Source organism: Meriones unguiculatus, chromosome 10 (assembly GCF_030254825.1).
Source record: "Meriones unguiculatus strain TT.TT164.6M chromosome 10, Bangor_MerUng_6.1, whole genome shotgun sequence".
Taxonomy (NCBI): Eukaryota; Metazoa; Chordata; class Mammalia; order Rodentia; family Muridae; genus Meriones; species Meriones unguiculatus.
The window spans coordinates 75,561,984-75,582,032 of NC_083358.1; the positions used below are offsets into that span (position 1 = coordinate 75,561,984).

General features: G+C 40.1%; 1 protein-coding gene across 1 annotated transcript in view; it reads right to left on the reverse strand.

Annotated features, from left to right (window-relative positions):
* Col25a1 (collagen type XXV alpha 1 chain) overlaps positions 1 to 20,049 on the reverse strand; it is a 406,766-nt gene that overhangs the window by 96,499 nt on the left and 290,218 nt on the right. Inside the window, exons 9-10 of the mRNA XM_060392693.1 lie at positions 19,843 to 19,950; positions 16,950 to 16,976 (exon numbers count right to left, since the gene is read on the reverse strand). Of these exons, the coding sequence (XP_060248676.1) occupies positions 16,950 to 16,976; positions 19,843 to 19,950 (135 nt within the window). The remainder of the gene's footprint in view (positions 1 to 16,949; positions 16,977 to 19,842; positions 19,951 to 20,049) is intronic.

Sequence of the window (20,049 nt, forward strand, 5' to 3'; positions counted from 1 at the left end):
GAAAGAAAATGCTTGGGTGTACCAGTGCACTTGTTTCTTGATATACCTATCAATCTGTCAAATCGGCCTCACTTGGAGGGCTGCTAGAAGCAGTTGGAATGCAATACCATTCCCTAGAAAACGGACACATTACATGGTACCTCTATCAATAAGCCTCTGGGAAACAGGCTTGCAAGGAAGGCACCGCAGAGAAGCACGTTGTGTTTTACTCTTAGGAAATGTAGCCAGTTGACCTGCACAAAACCTTGTTTGCAAACTAGAGGAGACTACAGCTGCAGGCAGCACCTGGTGTGCACCTGAGAAAGGGAACAGGGAGGTTGCCAGCTGTTGTCAGACTGCAACTGGAGAGGCAGGCCAAATACAGTGTTTACTGAGATGAAGGGGAATATTTACTTAGAAAATGCAAATGTGACAGTTAGGAAATTAAGCAGTTCTTCAACCACAAAGCCAGTGTCAGGATCTCTTGGCTTAATCTAAATTAAGGCAAGGAAAAGAACACAGAGCTACAACAGTATTTATGATCCTTTATGCTATTTTTTAAATAAAGATATTAGGCATTCTTTTTAGCCCCCCAAGAAATGTACTTGATTTGGGTGAGTTTAGTGACCTTACAGATGCTACTATTTCACAAAAGCTCTTTGGTCCATCACATTGCCCTACAGGCTTATTTTCATTGTGGGACATTTCTGTTAGTCAGCATCTGACATTCATACTCTGTAACGTGACATAAAACATGAGCATGATCATTAGGGGAAGAATGGGCCATGAATTAAAAAAAAAAAAAAACAACAACAACACAAAAAAACTAAATAGACACAGTGTTTAGAAACACCCAGAGAACCTGTTCCCCACTGCTGTTTTGAACAGCCCTCACAGGAAGACTCATTTCCTCTATAATCAGCCTTGGGTTATTGAATGTGTGTTGTGTCATATCAACTTTTATTTCTCCTTGACTTTGTCAAGCAGCCAGAACCACCGACTGTGTTTTTAATAGGCTCGCTATCTGTGTATCTGTGGGCATCCTCCCATCATCTTGCTCCCTGTTTGAAAGTTTTCCATTTCAGATTTTGCAAAGAAAAATAGAGCATCAGGTGTAAATCCCCTCCAGATCAGGTCTCTCATCTACCCAAGCACACAAGGACCTCAGAGGAAGAAGAGCCCCTCCTCCTCCTGAGGCCAGTTCATCAGGTAGACTCTGGAATCCATCTTTGCCTCCCTCGGGGGGGAGCTTTTCCAATCAATTACCCCTGGATCTCTATCAGCCTGCTCTTCTCCACCAGCTCTTTCCTGTTAGCGCATAAACATGTTTAATCATTTCCTCACTTCTGTAAATTGTTTGGGAAATGAATGTCAACGCTAAGCAAGGACAGAAGTTCCAAGCTGTGATAGGGGATCTGAGAAGGAAGAAAAAAGCCTTGGGTTTATCATCATCCAGGATTCCATCTTCTCAAGTGTCTCCTGAGTGTTTCCCTTCCTGACACACTGAGCTTAGAAAGGAAATTCTAGGATGAGGAGTGCATTTATTCAGTGTTTAGACAGAGGATGTATATGTTTAATTCACGAAGGTTGCGTCGTTTCCATTGTAAATGTAACTGCCACTTGAAAAAACATCATTCAAATAAAACTAGGTATTCTATTATTTCAAAGGAAAAAAATAAGATAATTTTACATCAAGTATTTTAGATGGAGACTACCATCCATGGCATTTTCCAATTTGGTCTTTGTTTAATGGTTATATTAAATCAGAGACTTAGAAAGACTAATCACATAAAATTAGTCAAGCATATTTTAATGCAATATTTTTTAAAAAATCAAATAACCAAATAAATTAAATATATTTTCTCTTCAGTTTAGGAAACCAGTGTTACTTTTGTAAACTCATAAAGCAGTTTTTTAAAAAAAAGATTTGCCATTAATTTTGAATTATGAATACATGTCTTATAGATTATTTGCAAATCTATTGCCAAGATATTCTCAGTTACCAGAAATGTTCATATAATTCTTAAATCTCACTGCAGGAAAAATGGTAGGGAGCCAAGCATCATGTGTTACCAGAAGGGAATCAGGAGTAAAGTTGACTACAAGGGGCAGACATACTTTTGAGTAAATATACAAACATTTGTGCATCTACACTCACACACACACAACAAACACACACATGTACACCTCAGTTTATTGCACTAAAGATTTTTCTTATGTATGTCTTAAATATATGTAAATTGATGACACTGTTTTATATCTGTGGAAATGCAGTAATTAAATATAAACTTACAGCTTAAGGTTCCTTTTTAAAAAATCAATTTTGAAATTAAGGCGTGTTGTTACCAGCTAGTTAAGACATGTGCATTTGATTAGCCCTGCTTCTGGTACAAATGTAGACTTATAAAGTAATAGGCAATACTATGGAATCATTCATTAGCTTAGCTAATCTTTTAAAGAGATATTGAGTGTGTGTGTGTGTGTGTGTGTGTGCATGTGCGTGTGTGCGTGTGAATGAATGTGGATACATGCATTCTATGATGTGTGTGTGGGAGTGAGAGGAAAACTTGCAGGATTCCTTTCCTCTCCTACCACATGGGTTCTGGGAATTGAACTAAGGCTGTTAGGTTTGCATAGCAAGTAAGTGCTCTTATCGGGCTGAGCCTACTTCCTGACCCAACTTGTCAAATCTGAAACATAAGTTTTCAGCCTGAATAATGGCTTAGATGAAGGATGCGGTAAGTGCATTATTTACTAGTGAACCTCACACTTCTTTTTATTACTAAAATTCAGATTCCAGTAGTTTAAGACTTCTGTAGTTCCATTTAGTGTTGTGTTAATAATTTAGTCCATTTGAATAAAACAGTTATCAAAAGAGAGTTATAGTCCATTTTGTCCATTTTTCTTAGCACAGTGTTTCTTCTTAGACTTTTTTCTTGGCAAGTGAGTTTATACTTTGAGTATTTTTTGACACAACCAAAATGGAAATTTAATTTTTCAAAATAATCCCTCTACGTTTTAAAATTATAAAATATGGTATATGTAGATTACCAAAATGTTAAGGTATATTTCTTTAAGTTTAACTTAAGAAACATCAATCATAATTTAAACTTTAAAATATCCTCACATCAATATAGATTTTGAATGATATAGAATATATGGTTTTCATTAAAGAATTCTGTGAGGCAGAAATAGCTTTATTTAAAGGAAAGAGCTGGAGAGATGGCTCAGAGGATAAGAGCACTGGCTGCTCTTCCAAAGGTCCAGAGTTCAATTCCCAGCAACTACATGGTGGCTTTCAACCATCTGTAATAAGATCCGGTGCCAGCAAACATGCAGACAGAACACTGTATACATAATAAATAAATAAATAAATCTTAAAATAATAAAAAAAAAGTCAATGAAAGATTCTAAGCCTGGAGCAGTGCTTATTATCATTAATGTACACCTAACATCATTTTCATGATCTGCCAGAAAATATCACAGAGAATTATGCAAAACAAAGCTTAGACAGAAGCTTATAAGCAAGAATATACTTGACTGTTCCTGTTTTCTCCAACTCTGCTAAATTCCACTCTAATGATTATACATAATGTTCAGTATTCAGTGAGCAAATAAGTTTAACAACTACAATAATTCCCAAAGAAGTTATTATCTTTGACCAAAAGCATGTCAGGCCTGTGAGCCCCTTGACTGCCCCTACCTGGGTCCATCAGCATAGAATTTGTGAACATTATTGTCATGTTACATGTTATTGTAAAAGCTATTCCCTTTTTCACTCTGATTTTTATTAATCATGCGGAACAGCTGGTCCATAGTAAATTGTTCAGTGAATCGTGTTTTCATCCATTCATTTATCTACTTAACTTAATAATTAAGTGCATACTTGAGTGCCAGGCAATGAAACAGGTGCTGAGGAGACAATGGTGAACAAAATAGGGCATGACCACATGCCCTCCTGGACTTTACATTCTAGTGAATGTAGAAAGACAGTCAACAAACCTCGTCAGGAAATGAGCACTGGTGCAAAGAGTGGGCTGGGGAATGGGAAACTTAGCGGAAGAAGTAGATGTTTTAGACTAGCAGCTTTGTGAAGACTCTCTGATAACCTGGCTCTTGACTAGAGCTTCGTCAGGCAGGCCATATGCCTGTTGAGTGGGAAGAATGTCAGTGGAAAGGAGACATGTGCAAAGGCCAAAAGTGAGGAGCATGTAAAATTTCAAGGAACACTTGTGGATGGTTGGCAGGTGTTGGAAGGAGAGAGGAAAATGGATAGGGAAGGTAGATTGAAATCACATGAGCTGGTCAGCCCTTAGAATGTGCTTTCTTTGACTATGATAAAAATTATGGAAATGACTAAAGGAATACATATAGCCAATTCTTTTTCCTTAAACCTTAAGCAATAGTGTCTCAAGATAGTAATGACATAATTTGCTTTACTCCATTGCTCACTTGAGTCATGTCAGTGCTACTGGCTTATTACAGTAGTTCCCAGACTACTGGAGCTATTAAATTCCTCCCAAGTGATTTCATTCCATAGTTTCTACAGAAAATAAAGCAAAAATTATCTTAGCTACGCTGTACCATGTATGGTATATGTACATCAGCTTAAGCTCTCTAATGCAGTTCTGGAAGTCACATGGACAGTGGACAGAATTATCTATCTAAAAGAATCTTCAAAGCAGGCAGCCAAGAAATGAATGATTCTATGAACATCATCTATTGGCCATAGTTCCTAGTTTATATACATAAAAAAAAAAACATTTTCTTTGATAAATCGCTGTTTGGGAAAAAATGAATTTTTCTGACCCTACACACATGAGCACAGATTTGACTAAGGTATTAATTGCTTAAACAGGATGCTGAGTTGCTAGACGATGTGCTTTAGGGTGCCTCTTGGGAGATGTTTTAAAGCAAGTTCTGGTTGCCTGCTATTAGGAAATGATGTAGGGGGTGGACACAGTTCCTGTTCTGTCCCTGATGACTAACAGTAAAATCCAAAGCTCTGGAAGCTGCTGGTCATTGCTGGATATAAGAATATACAATCAGCTTCTGTAGCAGAAAAAAAAAAAAAAAAGGATGTGTGTGGGGAAGGGGTGAGGGAAAGACCGAAGTCCAAAGTATTAAACCATTTAAAAGGACTTTCTTTTAACTTAAAAGTTTTTCCTTGATTTAATAAAAGTCATCCAAAATAAAGGAAATATTTTTTAAAGTTGATTCCAATGGAAAGAATGATGGGATGTGTATCTTATGTAATCATAAAACATAAGCACTGGATTTTCTCAATGGTTCGGTGTTACAGAAGTTCATCACAAGTTTTGGAAAGATATTAACCTGGTTAAATATATCACAGGATCGCAAAACAGCTAATATTAGTTTATAAAGAAGAAACACACAAGGGCAGCTTGTCTGACTTAAGAACGATCTTTTAAGATTCGCTTTTATAGTCCTCAATCTCCAACGTGAAGGCTTAGAGACAGAAATTCTATCTACCATGGATGTCTGGAGTAGAATTCAACTTAATGACATACAAGATTTGGAGTTTATTGCTTCAGCATGGGAAAGCACCAAGACAGAGACTGTTGGGAAAAGTGTAGGATGCTAGGCATTGCTGCTACTGATGCTTGGCTTGGTACCTTCTAAGCCAAGCCAATGAGTCAGTAGTTCTGGAGTTACTAGGAAAGAATGCTGGAATGAAAGCGCTCCATCTCAGCACTACATAGACCAAGTCTTTCATGGACCCCGTCTTCAGCCATACTTGTTTATATTCCCATGCAGTTCATTTTCTCCTATCAGCCTTTATCTCCATTTCTTAATCACTCTTCCAGGATTCAGTGTCACGACTCACATCCTTTGTGAGACTTTTCCAAGATGCCTAGACAAATCTCGTTTTCTGTTACATTCTAATATCTTTTAACTGATTAGGCTTTAATATACTTATATATTAAAATCCACTTGACTTAGTAGAAGCAGCCTCACATTTTACAGCTTTGGCATTTGAAGTGGTGTTTATCATAAATAATTACCAAATAAATCAAAATACAATAAATTAAAAATTTCTATTTACTAGATATTGTAATTTTAACACTGAAAATATAACACCACCAACTGGAAAGAGTCCTCAGCTTGGAAGTAATTGTTTCTATTTAAATATCTAGGATTTTTGTTTCCGTAACATCTCTTTCTAATAACTCCCACTACTTGAAAAGAATTCCTCTAAAACTCACAGTTTGTCAGTGAGATGGCTTGGCATCACACATGTCCGTAAGCGCTTTATGGAACAAGGTCTAATTAGCAGTCAATTTTAAAAAGAGCAAATGTTTTCTGACTGCCACATCTCGTGTGCTGACTTATGGGGAAATATTAAACCAGGGCAACTCATTTACTGGTATTTCTCAAAAGCATGAGGCTGTGACCTTTTGAAGGGAGGTTTCTTGCAGCTCAGGAAATTAAATGGGCGATACATTTTTCTCATCGCTTGAAAAGACCAGAACCTGAGATGAAAAATGGGGCATTAAATAGCACAAACAGATTAAAGACAGACCTACACATTTAGGCATCTACACTATCGGGTTCCAGAGCAGGGACTTCATGGTCACCAGATACCCACTGCTAAATTAGCTCACTCCATCCCTTCTAAATAGTTAATAAATTGTTTCTTGGTGCTGAACCCAAAGTGGAAATGACCCTCAGGGAAAGAAAAATTAACAGGTTCCTCTGCCCTCCGTGATTACACAGCTTCCATTGAATGCCATGGAGATTCATGGTTTCTGACGGCCTCTCATGCCACATGGCATTCAGAAAAAAAAAAGTCTGTGTGGAGGGGAGTCTACGCTCTTTCCCTATATAAAATCAACCATGCAGGGAAAGGCTTCCCCTAGAATCTACGTATCCTGTCACTTTCAGACGTCTTAAATCTAAGAGCATAAGATAGACTCGTGTGTTGAGGCCTTTTTTTCTGTCTAGGAAGGGCAGTGAATGCTGCCTAGTGGAAGGATTGGTGATGATGGAAACATTCTGTATTGCTTAATCCCACAGGGGAGCCATCGGCCCCACATGGCTGTTGAGCAGCAGAAATGTTCCTAGAGTAGTTTTCATAAATGAAGCTTTAATTCTGATTTACTGAAGTGGATTTTTGAGGCCTTCACACGTAGTTAGTCGGCATCGCATTGGACACCATGGATTTAGACGGTGAAACTCATAAGGCTGAAATCAAATGGATCAGGGTCCAGCGTGGTTCTGCTGCTGTCTTCTCTTATACTTTGGGCACATTACTTAGGCTACTCTCTCTTTTTATCTGTGAAGCGATAGGCTACACATAGGTATCATTATTTTCCCACCATCCTCATGAAAACTGATCTTTTCATCATGCTGCTCATGAGCACATACACTCTAAATAATCTGTAGGACATGGGTGAAAAGAAGAAATTGTGGGAGAGAAAAGACAATATGAAGAATATCAGTTGGGTTTATCGTATTTAATTCTAACCCTGTAAGACATGAGGCAATCTGAGAAAAAAAGAATAAGCTTAGAACCTTAGGTCTCAGAACCTTATTATTACAAATGCCATTACAAACAGTGGCTTTATTCATACTATTTAGTCATTCAATTTAATAAACATTCTAACTACAGCAACCAGAGTAAGATGGTGTATGCATTACGGAAATGGAGCAGACAGCCCTAACAGCGTGAGGGAATGTGGAAGTGTGTGTGTGGCATTTTCTTAAAGGAGCTGATAAAAGCAGATTAGTCCTCTCAGACACAGGAAGCCCTAGACCCAAGCGGCCTCATAGTTAAAATCTGTGAGTCTAAGGGAACAAGCCCTCCTGAACTGTGATAACGATACAAAAAGCCCCGGGTTTTTCTGCATTTGGGACTTCAGCTCACTCTGAAGACAGCAGTCCTCCCTCCTCCTTCTTTCTGTTCTGAAGAAGCCACATCACTGGTGAACACAGCAGCAAGTTAGAACACAGGACAATGCCCTGATGTGTTAGTTACTTTCTTCATCGCTATGTGTCGATACCTCAGAAGAGACAACCTAAGGAAGGGCTGGCTCACTTTCTGGGGGTGGGGGGATGGGGTGGATGAAGTTCATCAGCGTGAGGAGGAGAGCTTGGCATCAGAGCTACCCACAAATCTCAGCGGAGCAGGAAGCAGAGCAATGAGGGATACTGATAACCTGTTGGCTTTCTTCTTCAGCTCAAGAGATAGTGCCAGCCATATTCAGCATGGGTCTTTCCTGCTGACTTAAAACTCTCTGTTAGTGCCTTCATGACACCCTCCAAAGGAGGGCTTTACAGATGCTTCAATGGTGTTTCTTAACTTGGGCAAGTTATCAATCAAAATTAAGCAACATACATGGCTATTCTATGGGATGTGCATATAGCATGCGAGTTGAGGAGAACACGAGTCTTATAGAGTCAATTACACAAAGGGGAACAGTGGCTGAAGCCATGGAAGAGAAAGAAAATAGCCCAAGGGCTAGGGATGAGCTGACCACAGCTTTCCTCTTGCTGGCATATTCGGATTTTGAACTTTTAGAAGCATACAATTTCTGGATTTCAGTTTTACAAATCACCATGAGAATAAGGTAGAACATGTTCAATAGTTCATTATATTGGTTTGTAAATTTTTAGTATTTGTACATTCTTCATAAAATTTTTCTTTTGTCTAAAAATTTTAAGAAACCCAGATGGATGGCATTTGCATTTATTTATAAGGTATTCTATACAATGAAGAAACATAAGCTACATCTATACATTTAATGGAAAATGTAGGATAACAGGATGTAGAGTTGTAAGGGCATTTGTAGCTCTCAGTAGCACCATATTCTTTAAATGGTGCCTCTAAGTCCTAGTTATTTTATTTTGTTCAATATTTTATTTTGTTCAATTGGGTTTTCTTTACCATAGAGCTATTCACAGCCTTGAAGTCATTAAAGAAAAACAAAATCAAAATGACTCTGGTCATCTACTGAGACTTTTAAACTATCTGTACTCCAGTTGGGGGTTGAGATGCCCCTTTGTCACCCTCTACACTAATGCATCCTTAGATGCTCCTAGAGAAGTCTGTGCACACAGGAACTGACAGAGAGCCCCTTGGGCTACAGGAAGGGCCACTAGGGTCACGGCAGATAAAGAGCCTATCACTTGTCTGTTTTCTCTTGCTTATGTGGAAAACAATACATCACCAGCTAGGTTTTTTGAGACAGGACTTCTCTGTGTAGCCTTGGCTGTCCTAGACTCTCTTTCTAGACACGGCTGGCCTCAAACTCACAGAGATCCTCCTGCCTCTGCCTCCAAAGTGCTGGTATTACAGACATGTACCAGCATGCCCAGCCCTGTAATGATGTATTTATAAATAAAACTAAAACAAACTAAAGTTAACTACAGATTGCTCAGACTGCCCAAATTTCATTTTAATGGGCAATTTTTTTTTTCTGAATTCTTAGATGTCCTGGGAGCCCAATGAGTAAAATGTATTTTTAATGATAAAGAAAGTGAAGAATAACTGAGTTACTAAGTTTGCAGACAAACTGGGTGAAAAACAGGAAGGAATAAAGAGTTTCAGAATAGGGACATGAAGGAGCCTAAGATATCTCAGATGCAGACACTTTGAATTAAAACACAGCATCCAGGAATCTAAGTTTACTTTCTATTGCTATGATAAAACACCAAGGACAAAATCAAGCTGGGCGGGGGGAAGGGTTTGTTTAGCCCATCATGAAGCGAAGTCAGCACAGGCCCTCAGGCAGAAACCTGCAGGCAGCAACTGAAGCAGGAACCATGGAGGAATGCCCTTTACTGGCTTGTTCAGCTTGCTTTTTATAACGCCCATGACCCATTGCAGGTGTAGCACCACCCACAGTGGGCTGGGTCCTCCACACCGATCCCATCATCAATAAAGAAAATGCCCCACAGACTTGCTCATAGGCCATAGAAGCATTGTCTCAAGTGAGGTTCCCTCTTCCCAGGTGACTCCAGCTGTGTCAAGTTGGGCCAAAGCACAGCAGCACCATCGGGAGACGGGCAGGGGCTAGCATGCGGTAAAAAAATGCCATTCACCTTTCATGTTGCTAAGAACTTCTTCACTTGTCAAAGAAAACAGAACCAGTTAAGGGTGCCTACAGGAAAGGTGCCTTGGAATAGAACTGTAATAACGGTGTAGGGCAGGCTTGGAGGATCTGGACATGGCCTGGGCTCTGATTCAACCTGAGCACTCCCAGTTGTGGCCAGCCCTTAGCTGTGTTCTTATGTCTGGTTTTATAGCATACTACGTGTCGGGGGAGGTGTCTGCTCTTATTTATACATAGTTATTATTATTTTTTTGTAAGTTCCAGATTCTGTCTCTTAAAATCTCCCCCGAAATTCTCAGAGAGCCCAAAGGGCACATTTACAGAAGAGATGCTGAGAAGCATTCAAGGCAAGCAGGCCTGCATGAGGCTTTCCCTCTTATTGTGTCATGTATGCTGTTAATCTGCAGATGATTACTGCGCAGTATAATGATCCACGCTGGATTATGAAAACCAAATCCCTACCTGACATACTCATAAACAGTTCTGGAGGTTGGTTTTAGCTTGCTCCTCTCATCATTTGAGACATATGAAATTCGTAATGATCCTCCATTGTATCATTAGAGCCTACATCTGAACAAGCGCAGCTGAGCAACTCAAATCAACGGGGGATGTGCAGAAGGGAAAACAGCAGCGCTATCCACCGTGCTTTGTTGGAGCTGGTGGATGAGAAGTAACATCATGGAAAATTGATAATGTGATGTGACATTCAGAAGGCTCAGTGACAACAACAAAGAGAGGAGAAGCAGGAGGACTCCCAATGGCAGTATTGATATGCTATAATGTCACTGACTGCCCAGCCATTCTTCTCTAGCTTTTCCAGAGCCTTTCTGAATAGGCTGCTTATGTTGCTTGACATTTGCCTCAAGAGGGAATTCTTTGTGGTTTGTGGAGCATTTCAAGTCAGCACTTCACTTGCTGTTCATAATGCAACAAGATACTTGGAATAGCAATTGCTATCCATAGTCGATGGATCTGCACACACGATGGCACACATTAAGCGCTTTCAAGACGAGCACCTACCAGACTTCTGGGCTAAAACACTGTGAGCGTGAGCGCCTGCATGCTCACGTGTACGTGCACATAAACACACACACATAAACACACACACACACACACGAAAGAAAAACTGCACAAAAGATCTTTCCTCCTAAAAACGAGCATTATAATGCTGGCTATGGAGCCACATTCTTATAATACAGAATTCAGGAGGCCAGGCAGGAAGACTATGAGATTGAAGCCAGCCTCAGTTACAAAGCGATTTCCAGGCCAGCCTGGAAGATGACAATCTGGCTCTCAAAAATCTCAGGCCAAAACAAATCAAAACAAACAAAAATTCAAATAGCCAGTACACTTTTTTTTTGAAATGAGTTAAAATGCACGAGAATTATTCATGTTAATAGACAAGTATAAAGTATACAAATTCAGTTTGCCGAGAAAAGGAATTAAGGGGTTTTATGTTGCTTTACACAAAGACCCTGAGAAGGACTGTTTGAAAGAACCAAATTCTCCTGCAATTTTAAAATAAGTTGATTCATGAAAATCTAATTAATCTTAAAAAAAAAAAACAACTTTCATGAATACGTATGTTACACAAGTCCAAGCTGTATGGAGAATGAAGAACAATGATAACACTCATACGCAGTTCTCATTACACGTTTTAAGGAGATTTCCACTAATTTATTGCATTTGTCTCTGGCCATCTTTTAAAGCAGGCAAAGACAGTGTTATTTTTTCTGAACGGAAGAGAAATCTAGAGGTTAAGTGACTTGCCCAAGGTCAGACAGGCACTCATTCATTCACTGCTCTGAGTGATGTAGTTTTAACGGGGTAATAGAGGAAGTAATGTTCTTCCTCCTATTTTTTTTTTTCTGAACAGCTGTGAAGGCTATTAAAACAGAAGTAGATGATCTCACAAATACAATGCTGAATGAAGGAATCCAGACACAAATGTGGACATACTGTACGAGTCAATTAGTATAAAATTCAAATGCAGACAAAACTAACTCATGATGACACAAATCAGAATGTTGGCCATCTTAGGAGTTAGGATGAGGGGGAGGGCACAGAAAATCTCTAGCTATTGGCTTGACTTGTACATTAGTTAAACTCATCTAATGATCACTGAGATGTACATTAGGATTTAACCTTTTACATATTGAAGAAATGGCCACTCAAAGGAGCAATTTACACCTTCAAAAGAGATCATCTATAAACGCATTTTAGAAGAGCATTAAGCCCGCAGATCCTTGGGACATTTGTGACTTAATTTACGTTTCTTGGCTGCATCTAGAAAATGAGACATGAACTCATCTGAAGACTGTAAAGAAAGACAAAAAGATTTATAAGAAATATGGCCAGTGTTTATCTGCATTTGAGAAGGTTAATATATGAGATGGGAAATGGAAACATAGTACAATAACTCTGTATTTCACTTAGGGCTAGGCAAGACACTTATTTTAATGATTTTTCAGGAGTGGAAACAGCTTAGTGGAGTAGGTGCTTGGCCTAATAAGGCCCTGGTCCTATCTCTGGAACTCTAAGAACATAGAAAAAATAGAACAAGAAGTTGCAGGAAAGTGAGATTATGTATTGTTTGTATAACAATACATAAGAGAACAGTTTTCTAAAACACCCGTTTAACTTGAGAATAGATATATTTAGGACGTGGTGCTGAGTACCAGAGTGGGAAGCGGAAGCCAATGGTAAGTCTGACCGGACTTGTAGTACATGAGCGCTTCTGAGAATACCAAGTAGATTTTGATGTAGGAGTGACTAAAATGAGAAGAAGATTTTGAGGATTTCCCAGGACCAGAATTATAGGTACTTACAACAATTGCAAACCATGTAGCCTACTTTTTCAAGAATTCTTTTGCTCAGATTCTGCACACCATGAATTAATACTGTCTGTCAATCCCTCATGCACGTGCTACTGATAATGTTTTATAATTTTTTGAAAAATATATAGTAAAAAGTAATCTAAACCAAATTATCTATTTTACAAGCCACAGATAGAATAATTTTCATGTGGTGGGTGAGGTTTGGTCCCATGGTATTTTCTTTCCCTCAATGATCAGTAACACTTGCAGAGTGTCTGGTCTTCAGTACTGTATTATAGAAGGCTTCTCCCGCAGCAGGAAACCTTTACTCTCTTGCCCATTTGCATGCTTACTTTACTTTTTAGCCAGCTGTTATGCTTCTGTACAGTAGTTTTCATAGGCATGTAGTAAGAATGCCTACAGCTGATAAACACCTTCAGCAAAGTGGCTGGATCCAAAATTAACTCAAAAAAATCAGTAGCCCTCCTGTATACAAAAGACATATGGGCTGGGAAAGAAATTAGGGAAACAACACCCTTCACAATAGCCACAAAAGAGATAAAGTACCTTGGTGTAACTTTAACCAAGCAAGTCAAAGACTTGTATGAAAAAAAACTTCAAGTCTCTGAAGAAAGAAATAGAAGAAGATATCAGAAGATGGAAAGATCGCTCAGGCTTATGGATTGGCAGGACTAACATAGTAGAAACGGCCATCTTACCAAAAGCAATCTACAGATTCAATGCAATTCTCATAAAATTACCAACACAATTCTTTACAGACCTGGAAAGAAAAATTCTCAACTTCGTATGTAATAACAAGAAACCCAGAATAGCTAAAACAATCCTCTACAACAAAAGATCTTCTGGAGGCATCTCCATCCCTGACCTCAAGCTGAATTAAAGAGTAACAACAATAAAAACTGCATGGTACTAGCATAAACAGACTGATGGATCAATGGAATTGAATAGAAGACCAAGAAATAAACCCATACACCTACAGACACCTGATTTTTTACAAAGATGCCAAAACCATACAATGGAAAAACGATAGCATCTTCAATAAATGGTGCTGGTCTAACTGGATATCTACATGTAGAAAAATGCAAATATATCCATACTTACCACCCTGCACAAAACTAAAGTCCAAGTGGATCAAAGACCTCAACATAAAACCAGACACACTAAAACTGTTAGAAGAAAAACTGAGGAAGAGTCTTAAACTCGCTGGCATAGGAGACAACTTCCTGAACAGAACACCAACAGCACAGGCTCTAAGATCAACAATCAACAAATGGGACCTCATGAAACTGAAAAGCTTCTGTAAATCAAAGGACATTGTCATCAGAACAAAATGACAGCCTACAAACTGGGAAAGGATCTTCATCAACCCTATATCTGACAGAGGGTTAATATCCAGAATATATAAAGAACTCATGAAGTTAAACAGCAAAAAATCAAGTAATCCAATTTAAAAAATGGGGTATAGAACTAAACAGAAAACTCTCAGTAGAGGAATATCAAATGACAGAGAAACACTTAAAGAAATGTTCAGCCTCCTTAGTCATCAGGGAGATGCAAATCAAAATGACCCTGAGATCTCACTTTACACCCATCAGAATGCCTAAGATCAAAAACTCAAGTGACAACACATGCTGGAGAGGATGTGGAGAAAGGGGAACTCTCCTCCATTGCTGTTGGGAATGTAAACTTGTACAACCACTTTGGAAATCAATCTGGTGCTTTCTCAGACAATTAGGAATAGTGCTATCTCAAGATCCATCTATACCACCTCTAGGCATATATCCAAAAGATGCTCAAGTACACAACAAGGACATTTGCTCAACTATGTTTGTAGCAGCTTTACTTGTAAGAGCCAGAAGCTGGAAACAACCCAGATGGCCCTCAACTGAGGAATGGATACAGGAATTGTGGTACATTTACACAATACAATACTATGCAGCAATGAAAAACAAGGAAATCATGAAATTTACAGGCAAATGGTGGGAACTAGAAAAGATCATCCTGAGTTAGGTATCCCAGGAGCAGAAAGACACACACGGCACATACTCACTTATAAGTGAATATTAGACATATAATATAAGATAAATATACTAAAATCTGTACATCTAAAAAAGGTAATCAAGGAGGACCCTGGATAAGATGATCAATCCTCATTCAGAAAGGCAAATGGGATAGCCCTTGGAAGAGGGAGAAAACTGGGAACAGGATGGAAGCCTACCACAGAGGGCCTCTGAAAGACTCTACCTAGAAGGGAATCGAAGCAGGTGCTGAGACTCATGGCTAAACTTTGGGCAGAGTGAAGGGAATCTTATGAAAGAAGGGGGAGATGAAAGACCTGGAGGGGACAGGAACTCCACAAGGAGAGCAACAGAACCAAAAAATTTGGGCCCAGGGGTCTTTTCTGAGACTGATCCTCCAAACAAGGACCATGCATGGAGATAACCTAGAACCCCTGCCCAGATGTAGACCATGGCAGCTCAGTCTCCAAGTGGGTTCCCTAGAAAGGGGAACAGGGACTGTCTTGACATGAACTCAGTGGCTGGCTTTTTGATCACCTCCCCCTGAAGTGGGAGGCAGTCTTATCAGGCCACAGAGAAAGACAATGCAGCCAGTCCTGATGAGACATGATAGGCTAGGGTCAGATGGAGGGGAGGAGGACCTCCCCTATCAGTGGACTGGGGGAGGGGCATGTGAGGAGAAGAGGGAGGGAGGGTGGGATTGGGAGGAAATAAGAGAGGGGGCTATAGCTGGGATACAAAGTGAATAAATTGTAATAAAAAATAAATTAAGGAAAAAAGAATTCTTAAAGTAAGTTTTATACCCAGGCTATCTGCAAGATGTGAGCATGGATACTCAAACATGATTGGCTCCCTCATTCTTCATCCCTGGGGAGGGGGTGCCTGAGCCATGCTCTGGCATTTGGGTAACAGGGGGATCATCCAATTTTCCTCAATAATTTTTAAAAAATCATACAGCAGATTAGAATGACAGCTTGAGAAAAAGAGGTGGAGAGAGACAGTTGAAGATGTACTCTTTAGGACTCAGCAAGCTGATGTGACTTTTATATACTGACAAAGGATCAACAAGTCACAAGGAACTGGGACTTTTGTGTCCACACAAATTCACACAACATCATTTCACTATGCGATTCTGTTTCTGCTGAGTGGCAGAAATCCCAAATTTCTCTCTGGGTAAAACCCTTTGGTGAATAAGTAAGTAAGTAAGTAAGTAAATAAATAACCCCAGCTCTTCATAGCACTCTACAGGTTTAGTGTGTAAACTCCAGGTATCTCCTTGGCCCCTCAGCATCCTGCCCTAGAGTCACAGGCTCCTGTGGCTATGCTAGCTCAGGCTCTGAACCCAGGTCTTCATGATCTTATCCACTGAACTCTCTCTCTCCAGCCTAACATGTTTCTTTTAGAACTAATGGGCACATCCCCAAAGTTAACCTCTGCTAATACTGCATTGCTTATGTCAGATCCTCTGACCTTCTACAGCATCTTTTCTCCTGGGATCTTCCCATCTGGACTCTCACCACCCCATTTTTCCTATGGATATGTAGTTGTGGTGGTTTGAATAAGAATGGCTCCCATAAGCTCGTGTATATGAATGCTCAGAACTCTTTGATAGGATTAGAAGGATAGGAGGTGTGGCCTTGTTGGAGGAAGAAGTGTGTCACTAGGGGCGGGCTTTGAAACCTTAGGCCAGGCCCTTTCTGCTTTCTTTGGATCAGGACATAAAACTCTGCTACTTCTCCAGCACCATGCCGGCCTGTTTGCCACCGTACAACGTGGAATAAGCCTCTCAGTTAAACTGTTTCCTTATAAGAGTTGCTGTGGTCATGGTGTCTCTTCATAGACACAGAACAGCGGCTAAGGTAGTGGTCACGTGATCCCTAGCATACAGTAAGTAGGGCATGCTAGTTTCTAACTTTCATAAATTCCTCTCTGTTACAGGCCATACAAAAAGATTGATTACTCACACACAAACCTGATCATAATTTTTAATAACCTGTTTTTCTATTATTTTTATTAAGAGAATAAACTGAGATACGTACCATCAAGCCTTGTTCTCCTGGTTCACCCTTTAAAAAAAACATTAATGATAACAAGTAGTTAGAAAGTATTAAAAAAAAAATTTCAGTCATCTTCCCTTTCCCAGTATTGCTGCTCATGTGAATAAGTACCATTTTCTTTGTTCAAGTAGAATATAAACATATCACAAAGAACCAATAGCTTCTCTTTGACTGTCATCTTAGAAGCATTTCAGAATTTAATAAAATTAGTCTAGATCCTCGTGTGCTCCCCGTGCTGACACAAAGACAGAACTCATGCAGGCCCGAGAGTCTCTCTCTCCACAGCCTTAGGTAGCAAAATTGAGCTGGGGCTAATGCTGTTCCTTTGCATTAGTCAGAGCTGAAGTAACATGCTTATTAGAGCTGACAGAGAATACTCTGCTGTTTCACATGGCTCTGTTTTACAATGATCAGGTTCATCTGGAACGTACTGTTGTGTTTTACTGTCACACCCTAATGGCAGCCTCTGGGTACTGGTTTACAGGGATCTGGGCCTGTAATTCTAATATACGTAGATGCTGCTAGTCTTTCGTAAATGAGTATTTTTCCAGATCACATTAAAAATAACTGTTTTTATTTGGGGTGAGTGTTTTGGCTGCATTTAAGTGTGTGTACCCTGTGCACGGTCCCCCACACAGACCAGAAGAGCATACTAGCCCTCCTGAAACTGAGGTCTACAGGTAAATGTGAACCACCATGTGCTGGGAGCCAGAGCAGCAAGTGCTCCTGACTACCGAGACATCTCTCTAGCACCCAGCTCACTTTTATACTATCTTTTTTTTTTTCCAGCAGTTATGACAACATATGCAAAGTCAGATCTATTTGTGGAGTTCTTTAGCTTATCTGGCCTTTGTGTAAAGGGTCACCATTGGCAGAGGTTCACATCTGGTGTCATCTCAATTACTGTCCACCCTGATTTTTGAGGTGGGGCCCTTCCCTGAACTGGATGTCGCTGACTCGTCTAGATTGGCTGGCTAGCAATCACCAGGGACCTTCTTGCCTGTGACGGGATTATAAACCTAGCCTGCTGTGCTCAGCATTGGTGTGGGTGCCTGGGCTTGAACTCTGGTGTTCATGCTTGTGTGACATTTCCCGATGAGCCATGTCTCCAGCTCCCTTACCTTCGTCTCCTAATAGTAACTTCTGGCACAAATTTGTTTCTGCTATAATATATAATATTTGATGATCTATCCACTCCTTAGCGATACTATGTTAGACTATTATATTTCTTTGTTTTGTTTTAAAAATAAGTTGTCACACTGTTTTCTCGACTGTTAGAACTCACTATTTAGCCCATCTTGGTTTTGTTTTATATATGTTTTAAAGAATGTTTATTTTATGTGTACATGCATTTTCCATGCATGTATGTCCCTGTACTATGCGTGTGCAGTGTCCTCTGAAGACAGAAGACATGTCGGGTCCCTGGAACTGGAGTTACAGATGGTTGTGAGCCTCCGTGTGGATGCTGGGAATCAAACTCAGGTTCCCTGGAAGAGCAGCCAGTGCTCTTAACTGCTGAGCCATCTCATGTTGATCTTGAATTCACAGTATCCTTCCTGGCTCTGCCTCCTGAGAGCTGGCATCACAGGAATGAGCCAAGATGCCTACTAGTTTTTAACTGGCTATTTGAAGACAGCCCCCATGATGACTACCTGTCAATGAAAGCTGTCAATACCCCCGAAGCTGTGGGGGGGGGGGCTCTCTTCAGCAGCAGCAATCTGAGAAAATGTCATACATTAGGCAGCCAGGTTTAGGCTGAAATTTGCCACCTTCACATGTTCAGGGAAAGCAGTCCCAAGAAGAAGAAGAAGTTGGGTCAGTTCCTAATTTCATGTGAGCAAGCACACAACATTCAGAAAGGGAAGTGGCACTCTAAAGGTGATGACAGCAAAAAGGGAGAAAATGCTCTGTCTCCTCCCACATGGAATAATTCTCAGAAAAACAATACAAAGACATGCGTGTTAAAAAGCAGTGACAATATACAATAACATTACCAGCTATGGCTCAGTTTAACATTTTTTCCCCTTGGTTTTATTTTCAAGCAGTTCTATTTTGTTAGAAAATATTTTCATTGTTACCTTTGAACTAGAAAAATCACTAATGAAAACAATTTAAGCAACACATTAGATGAAATTTAACTCAGTAATAAACCTTAAAGTCTAGCCCTGGAGCACAATGTCCACCGAGGCCATTTTTATCTCGTCCAGATAGTTCTTTAAATCGTTAAGCTGCATGAACCAACTCGTACCATTTAGCACTGCCCCATGTGTTGCTATTGATATGACTAATTTTAGTACCGGGGTCATTTTTAAACGGTTTCTGTTAGACAAGTCGCAGATAAAAATATAAAGTGATAGTGCGGTCACACCCTCTGATGCTAAAGTCATTAATTTTATTGTTCTTATTAGCACTCTCAGCCAAGTCGTTTGCAGGCAATCGAATATTAGTAAGCTCCACTTGCCTTTCCTTAGCAGTGGGGGGACAGGGCTTTACTGTACGTGCTATTGGCCTTTAAGAAAACATTATCAATATCTAGATTTCTTTTTCTAACTAATATCCCACTTCGTCCATAAAGGCAGCAAAATACCCAGCAGCAGGCAATGTACAGTCACGACTGGGTATTTCTCACTCTGACCTTCCTAGCGCTGACCTAAGATCCACGTAGGTGCTGTTGGCAGGTCTCTGGCCCCTTTTGGGCTGAGCAGTGAGGTGAAATACTGCGGAGGTGCCCTATAATGCTCTCCACTCCTCCTCCCCTAGCTCTCCCTTGTCACCTGGTCTCTTGGCCCTACAGTGCCTTGCCACCTGTTCCATCTCACTCCTTACCTCTTAACCGCGAACAAAACTTTGGAGAACAATCCAGGAAGAAACTTACGGGTACTCCTGGCATCCCTCGGGGGCCATCCTTCCCTGTGTCCCCAGGCGGGCCTCTTGGACCAGGAGGACCTGGAGGTCCTGGAGGCCCTGCCTGTCCTTGGTCACCCTGGAATGGAGGGAGGGAATGAACCAACAATAATCATGAGCAATTAATATTCAGGTTCTATTTCAGCACTCTAAATTCATATCATCCAATCGACATTTA